Source organism: Dermochelys coriacea, chromosome 7 (genome assembly GCF_009764565.3).
Source record: "Dermochelys coriacea isolate rDerCor1 chromosome 7, rDerCor1.pri.v4, whole genome shotgun sequence".
Taxonomy (NCBI): domain Eukaryota; kingdom Metazoa; phylum Chordata; order Testudines; family Dermochelyidae; genus Dermochelys; species Dermochelys coriacea.
In genome coordinates this window covers 30,441,179-30,449,099 of record NC_050074.1, presented here as the reverse complement: position 1 = coordinate 30,449,099, position 7,921 = coordinate 30,441,179, and the positions used below count along the sequence as shown (strand labels likewise).

General features: G+C 51.3%; 1 protein-coding gene across 1 annotated transcript; it reads left to right on the top strand.

The window, feature by feature from the left end:
* SNX32 (sorting nexin 32) lies at window positions 1-7,854 on the top strand. The gene is made up of 7 exons (XM_038411680.2): window positions 1-169; window positions 333-437; window positions 689-799; window positions 5,529-5,650; window positions 5,891-6,014; window positions 6,584-6,688; window positions 7,652-7,854. The coding sequence occupies exons 1-7, from the start codon at window positions 128-130 to the stop codon at window positions 7,718-7,720; spliced, it is 678 nt and encodes a 225-aa protein (XP_038267608.1). The 5' UTR covers window positions 1-127; the 3' UTR covers window positions 7,721-7,854.
* The last annotated feature ends 67 nt before the right edge of the window (window positions 7,855-7,921 follow it).

The window sequence follows — 7,921 nt, the reverse complement described above, 5'->3', positions numbered from 1 at the left end:
AGAAGCGATTTAAAGAGACAACACCCTCCGCCCGCGCCGCTCCCCGCTCCCATTCCTAGTCAGCTGATGAGGCCTGAGCCTGGGTTCATCTACGGGGCATCCTGGGCCGCTCTCTTCCTGGGGGCGCATGGAGGAGCCGCTGGAGATGCCGCCTGGGGAGGAGAGCAAGGTGAGCCTGGGACCACGGCGGGGTCCTGCATTCCCCTCCCGGGAGGGGCAGTACCCTGCACCCTGCTGCCCCCCTCGCCCCAGTGCCCCGGGTCGGGCATCGCCCGGCATCCCCCCCCTCCCCCGTTGGGTGCTCCCATATCTGACCCTCTTCTCTTCCCCAGCCTTGCTCACCCTCGGAGGAGCTCGCCACTGACCCCTCCTTGCAGGTTGAGATCTCAGACGCAGTCAGCGAACGGGACAAGGTGAAATTCACTGTCCAGACCAAGGTGAGGGGATTGGAGAGACAGGGTGGAAGGGGTCCCTTATGGGGGGTCTCCCATCATAGGGCTCTGATGTTTGGGGGGGTCTCTGGGGAATGTCTCTAGTGAGGTTTGGGGGTCCTTGGCTTGGGTGTCCCCATTTGGGGTGGTTTCTAGGGGATCCCTGGTTTGGGGAGGTCTCTGGCAGGTCCACATATTGAAGGGGATTCTGGGAGTCCCAGGGTTGGAGTGTGTCATCCCCTGCCCCCTTCTTGCAGAGCTCCCTGCCCGACTTCACCCGCCCAGCGCTCTCTGTGGTCCGGCAGCATGAGGACTTTGTTTGGCTGCATGACACCTTCTCTGAAAATGATGAATACGCTGGCATAATCGTGAGTGGAGGGGATGAGGGGGACCAGGGGGGCATTGTAAAGTCTGAGAGGGGATATGGGAATCATGGTAAGAAGGGCATCTGGGGGGGCATGGGGCAGGGTGTAATAAGGGAGAACATCATGTCAGGTGCTGGTGTCTGCAACTCAAGAAGGCTATTGCTAAATTGGGTTCAGAGAAGAGTCATGAGAACGGTTAAAGGACTGGAAAACAGGCTGTGACAGTGGGGGATTCCCAAGAGCTCAATCTGCTCAGCTTAACCAAGAGAGGGTTAAGGGGTGACTTGCTCCTAGTCTGCAAATAAAGGTCTAACAAGATCCAGGGGCTGGAAGTTGAAGCCAGACAACTTCAGACTGGAAATAGGATGCAAATTTGTACCAGTGTGGCGAACGAACCAATGGAGCAATTTACTAAGAGCTGTGGTGGATTCTCCATCACTGGACATTTTTCAGTCAAGACTGGGTGTTTTTCTAATCTGCTCTAATTCACAGCAGCATCAGATTCACATGGCTGTGATGTAGCTGTGGTGCACATAGAATGAACTTCCATCCTGAATAGTCCCTTGCAAGTCGTCTTTTGTTGGCAAGAGTCAGCATGGGAGGATTTAGGCTTCTTAAATCCTTCAAAATTGCATCTTCCAACCTCATTTGTGGTTGGTCTCTTGCTCTATTTTCTTTGACCTCAGGTCTATAAAGTTTCTATAAAAGCACATCTTCTTCTCCTTGCTGGACATGATGACCACACCATTGCAGTCTTCTCAGCGGATGCGAGACTGCAACTTGCCGGGGTCATCTAAGAATCTCTTCGTTTGTGACAAAATCAAACCAGTGGATGTTTTGACACTGAAAACTGTTGGGTTTCCTCTCCTCAGCTGTTTTTCATGGCCATGTTCTTGCTCCATACAACAGAGTTGTCATCACTATCACATTGAACACTAGTATTGTAGTTGTCACATGGACATCCTGCCACCCAGAGGCATAGGTGCTGGAACTAGGAGTGCTATGGGTGCTGCCACACCCTCTGTCTTGAAGTGGTTTCCATTCTATACATGGTTTACAGTTTAGTTCAATGGCTCTCAGCACCCCCACTATACAGATTGTTCCAGCACTCCTACTCAGAGGCCTCTGAAGACACTGAAGTGCCATGGATGCAAGATCAATCCAACGTGTGACTTCTTCTGATATAGAGCCTCGTATTGTCAAGTGATTACCCAGATAGATAAACCTATTCACCCATTCAATGTCATTGCTGTTCACATACATCATTTGCAGGTCATTTGTTTCTGTTTTGTAGGAGGCTTGCATAGCTTTGGTTTGATCACCATTGACCCCAAGTCCCAGAGATTCTGCTGCTTTTCACAGCTCTCCCAACATTAGCTGTAGTTGGCCACTAATCTGTCCAAATAAGGCAATAATATCAGCATGCTAAAGATCTTCTAAAGATGAATCTCTCAATTTCACATCTCCTACTTTGGCCACCTGTCCTCCAGTGTCCGTGCCTTGTCGTGATGGGACAGCTTGCGTGCTCTAACGATCCCCAGAGTCTGTGTCGGTGGGGGCTTTTTGCTCCTGGTAGGTTCAACCAGGCCTGATTCCTCTGTTGAGGACTTGAGAGCCAGACAAAACAGGCACCCTGATCCTCCAGGTTGGGGGTTAGGCACAGGGCTAACAACCCTGTCCTGTAAAAAACAAAATACATTAAGGAAACAGCGACGGAGAAATCAACCATTACTGTGTGAGTCAGGAGTCAATGACCTGTATGACTGCCAGTGACGAAAGCCAAAAGGAAGCCACTGGCATGAAGACTTAAGTGCTCAACATCAAGACAAAAACCAAACTTGTTTTTTGGAATGTACAGACATTGTACGAGGCAGGGAAGCTAGCTCAGGTCATAGCAGAGATGAGACGCTACAGCTTACACATCCAGGGTGTCAGCAAGAGCAGATGGATGGGATCAAGAAGATTAACAACACCTCGGAAGAAACTTTGCTGTTTTCTGGACGGGATGATGGACAACACCATGAAGGTGTTGCCATCCTTTCGAAGGAGGGAGTGGAGCATTCCCTGCTTGAATGGAAATCCATCAGCAGCAGACTTATGAGAGCCAGACCGAAACGGAAACATAATAATGTCACCCGGCTTCAGTATTATGCTCCGACAAATGATAGTGATGAAGAAGTAAAAGACAAATTCATCTTACACTACAGGGGGAGTTAGAGAGAATACCACGCCACGACCTAACTATCGTCATGGGAGACCTGAATGCCAAGGCCGGTAAGGACAACACAAACAATGACAGAGCAATGGGAAGACATGGGTGTGGCGCCGTGAATGAAAATGGAGAGAGACTTGTTGATTTCTGTAATATGAATGACCTAGTCATCAGTGGAACCCTATTTGAACATGGTGAAATTCACAGGCTGACATGGTGTCAGAGATAAGAACCAGATTGACCATATCATGATCAGTGGTAAATGGTGACGCTCACTGACGGATGTGAAAGTGAGAAGGGGTGCAGATGTTGGCAGCGACCACCAACTTGTGACAGCCTCCATCAAGCTAAAACTGAGCAGTGTGGGTCCACCAAACAAGGGACATAGACGTTATGATATTGACAAAGTAGAGTCCCCTGACATACAGAAAGCCTTCATTCTGCAGTTAAAGAACAGGTTTCAAGCACTTGCAGACCTTGATGAAAAGGAGGGGAATGCAGATGAGGAGATCAAAAAGAAGTGGGACAAGGTAACAACAATTTATAAACAGAGCAGTGAAGCCTATCTAGGCTACAGGCAGAAGAGAAGGAAGGAGTGGATTACACCCAGCACATGGAATGCCATAGAAACCATACAAGCCCTGAAGAAAAAAGTTTTAGACACAAAATCCCAGAAGCTAAAGGACAAATACCGCAGCAGTACAGCAAGGCACACCAGGAGGTCAAACACCTTGTGAGAGCGGACAAACGGCGTTATATTGATAATCTGGCAACACAAGCGGGGGATGCAGCTGCTCATGGTGAACAAGGAACCGACTACAAAATGACACAGCTTATCAGTGGTAAACGGCAGACACCACCAAACATTCTCATCAGGAACAAACAAGGCCACCTACTAACAACCGAAAAAGAACAAGAAATGCACAGAACAGAGCATTTCAAAGAATTGCTGAACAGGGAGCCACCTAAAGAGGAAGCAAACTCCCAGGAGGAAGAAGAAGGTCTTGATATCAACACAGACCCCCCAACTAAGGAAGAGATCATTCAAGCCATCAGATCCTTAAAAAAATGGGAAAGCTCATGGCAAGCTTAACTTGAATGCAGAATTGTTCATTAGCAGCATCTATCCTGGCCCCTCTATTTACATCAGTCTGGGAAAGAGAAAAAGTGCCAGATGAGTGGACCCATAGGGTTATAGTGAAGATACCAAAAAAGGAAAACTCAGTGATTGTAATAACTGGCATGGTATCACACTTTTATCTGTGCCAAGCAAAGTGTAAGATCATAGTCCAGCGTATATCAGAGGCAGTTGATAGAGAAAAAAGCAAGCTGGTTTTCGGAAAGGGTGTGGATACACAGACCAGATCTTCACTTTACAAAACATAATAGAACAGTGTTTAGAATGGCAACAGCAATTCTACGTAAATTTCATAGAGTTTTGAGAAAGCTTTTGATAGCCTTCACAGGACCAGCCTATGGTGCATTCTGCAGGCATATGGAATTCCTTTCCATATAATCAACATCATCAAAAGCTTCTATTTCAACTTTACATGCAGTGTTGATCACAGTGAGCTCAATTTTGAAGTCAAAACAGGAGTATGCCAGGGATGTGTCATGTCTGCAATCCTCTTCAACATTGCCATCAACTGGGTAATGCGGTGTATAACAGAAGACATGCCAAGAGGCATTAAATGGACACTCTTCTCATCCCTTGAAGACTTGGATTTCGCAGATGATATTGCTCTTCTTCTATCACATACCCAACATCATAAACAAGAAAAAACAACTCAACTCAATGCATTCAGCCAGCAAATTGGACTGAAAATCAACTGCAATAAGACAAAAATAATGAGGAGTCCTTGTGGCACTTTAGAGACTAACAAATGTATTTGGGCATAAGCTTTCATGGGCTGTGTGTTATCCAGAAGGATTAGATGATCACAGTGGGCCCTCCTGATCAGTGAATCTATGAATTGTAAAGGCGTGGGGCACAGGTGGAGACACAGGATCACTGTAACAGAAGTGGTGTGTGTGTGTGTGTGTGTGTGTGTGTGTGTGTGTGTGGAGAAGGAAGAGTGTTTCTAGAGGAGGGGGATTCTTTAGCCATTGACATCCTGCCCCTAATGGACCCCCAAGGGCCCTGACCTCCCAGCCCTTCCCTAGCCCTAGGCATCATCCCCCAATAGGACATCTGAGCCCTTTGCCCCTGCCCCATAGCAACTGGCCATGAATCCTTTCTCAGCCTCTCCAGCTCCACCTCCCAGCTTCCCTTGTCCCAACGAGTAGCTCCCCCAAGCCCGCTTCACTCCCCTCCCCCAACTGTGAGGCCCCCTCATCTCTGCCCTCTCTCCCCCATGTCTCAACCATGAGCCCCCATCAGCTCCACCCTCACCCCCTGGCCTGCCCCACAGCTAGTATCACGGGCCCACAGGAACCTGGGGTCACAGAGGTTTGGGAGGCTGGAGGAGGGGTTCAGAGCTAATATTTCTCCTGGTTCTTCCCCCACCACCTCCGGCCCAGATCCCCCCTGTGCCCCCCAGGCCTGACTTCGAGGCATCGCGGGAGAAGCTGCAGCGCCTCGGGGAGGGGAACAGCACCCTGACACGGGAGGAGTTCGCCAAGATGAAACAGGAGCTGGAGGGGTGAGTGACACCATGGGAGGGCGGGGGCTGACCTCAATGCCCCAGTGTAGCACTAGGGGGTACTGTGCTATAGGGTCAATGAGGGGTCAGTGGGGGCGCTGTGCCATGGGGGCAGTACAGGCGATCAGCGAGAGGTGATACATAGGGGTTAGTGGGGGGGTCTGGGGGGCAGTGGGGGGGTCCAGGGGGTCAGTACCGGGCCACTGTCCCTGCAGATGCTCACCCGCCTGTCTCCCCCAGCGAGTACCTGGCTATCTTTAAAAAGACGGTGGCAATGCACGAGGTGTTCCTGCAGCGCCTGGCAGCCCATCCTGTCCTACGCCGGGACCACAACTTCTACGTCTTCCTGGAATATGACCAAGACGTGAGACCCCCAAGCACCCCTCCCAAGAGCCTCCCACCCCCACCGACCTGAGGCTCCCTCTGATCCTGCTGGCCTCCTGCAACACCTTGAGCCTGCTGAGCCTGCCCCTGACCCCCCAGCTCTTCTCTCCCCTGCTGAACCCCCCACCTCCTCCCCACTGAGCTACCCCCCACTACCAGCCTTCTCTACTGCTGAGCCACAACCCCCCTCTCCCTGCGGAGCTGCTTGTCTGCCTAGCACGGGCCCCTGGTACCCAATTTGAGGCCATTCCCATCTCCACCGCTTCCCGCCAACAAGGGGGACCATGTGGGAAATTGCCCCCCATAATGTGAGGAGCACAGGGCCTGGAAGGAGCCAGGGAGGTGAGGGGGGCATCTCCTTCTCCCACCACTGCCCTGCCCCACTCTCTCCTCCAACCCCGGCCTGCACAGATCCCTCCCCCTAGCTCCTATGATCTCTGGCTCTGGGCAGCTGCTGTGGTGGGCTGGGGGGGAAGTGAGGTGCAGGGGGTCCTGGGGGGCCCTCTCCCCCCGTCCCCCCCACACACCTGGCACTCTCTCTCTTTGCAGCTCAGTGTACGTGGCAAGAACCGCAAGGAGCTGCTGGGCGGTTTCTTCCGGAACATCGTCAAGTCAGCTGATGAGGCGCTCATCACCGGCGTGTCGGGTCTGAAGGTGAGCCAGGACCCACTGCATGCGGTGTGTGAGTGTTTGTGGGGGGGAGCAGGGACAGAGTGTGTGCCTCCATCAGATCCCATCTCCCCAGAAATCCATGGGCCCTGCACAGATCCTCTAGTGACATTTTTGGGGTTCAATCCAGACCAATGCCTGCTCACGGCCCTGACTCCAACAGCCAGGCTACCGCCATGCAGGTCACTCCCCGGCTTCCCCTTGTAGTGAACCCAACAGCCATCCTGACTTTCCCCCAAACGGTTCTGCACTGTCCAGCCCGCTCCTGCAACACGCACAGAAGGAAGGAAGTTTGTTGTTCCTTCAGAGGGACAATCCAGAGCCGCTCACAGATTTTACTGGTGTTTGACAAGCACTCTTATGGCACTCCCAGCACCGAACTGGTGGAGAGTCAAACACGTTTAGTGAAGGCAAAGGCAGAGATTTAAGTGGCACCCGAAGGAGGAGTAAAGATAAATGGTGGCAGAGCTCTGAAGTGCGAGTGTGGTCGTGTGCGAGCGCTGGGGATTAGCTCCACAAGGGAATTAGCTCCGAGAGCTGGGAGCACGGCTTCCAGCACTCAGAGCCTGTCTACGCTACGGCTTTCAAGTGCTCAGACTTTCTGCACTCGGGGGGGTGATTTTTCACCCCCCGAGCCAGCAAGTTAGAGCGCTATAAAATGTAAGTGTAGACATACCCTAAGACAGACACTTCACTTCAGTGAGTTACAACCCTTGCCTGAGCAGGGTCCTCACCTAAACTCAGTTCCCAGGGACTTCAACCCCACAGCTGGAGGACCCAGCAGCCTGTGATTTCAACCGCTCTGGCCCCTTGAATCCTTCCTTGTTACACTTTTATAATACAGGAATACTATCTACAAGCAATTGATTGTTGCTTATCATTTGCAGTTCAGGTCCCCTGTCTGAATAGCTAAGAGGCCTCTCCCCCACCTGGTTTTCACCTTTGTAGGCAGCGGTTCCTTCGGTGTCTCTACCTGACGGGCTAGTCGGCTGCACAAATACACGTTCCTGTGCCTAAAGCAGACTGGGCTTATGTGCTGCTTGCCAAACCCATCTGAAGAACATCATTCAAGTGCTTACTTACAACTCTTGTACACACCCGGACCCTATGTCACCCTGGAATATTAATGAGCAGGGAGTTAGTTTTCCAGTGATATCTCATGATACCAATGTGTTAGGTGTAGTGAGTGTGTCGGGCCTGACAGGAGTGGCTGACAGA

What these genes read in the sequence shown, in the direction of transcription:
- SNX32 (XM_038411680.2), top strand. Translation starts at nt 128, where the DNA reads ATGGAGGAGCCGCTGGAGATGCCGCCTGGGGAGGAGAGCAAG. An exon ending in CGCCTGGGGAGGAGAGCAAG is followed by an intron (nt 170 to 332) that starts GTGAGCCTGGGA and finishes TCTCTTCCCCAG; the next exon opens with CCTTGCTCACCCTCGGAGGA. An exon ending in CCGGCGTGTCGGGTCTGAAG is followed by an intron (nt 6,689 to 7,651) that starts GTGAGCCAGGAC and finishes TCACCTTTGTAG; the next exon opens with GCAGCGGTTCCTTCGGTGTC.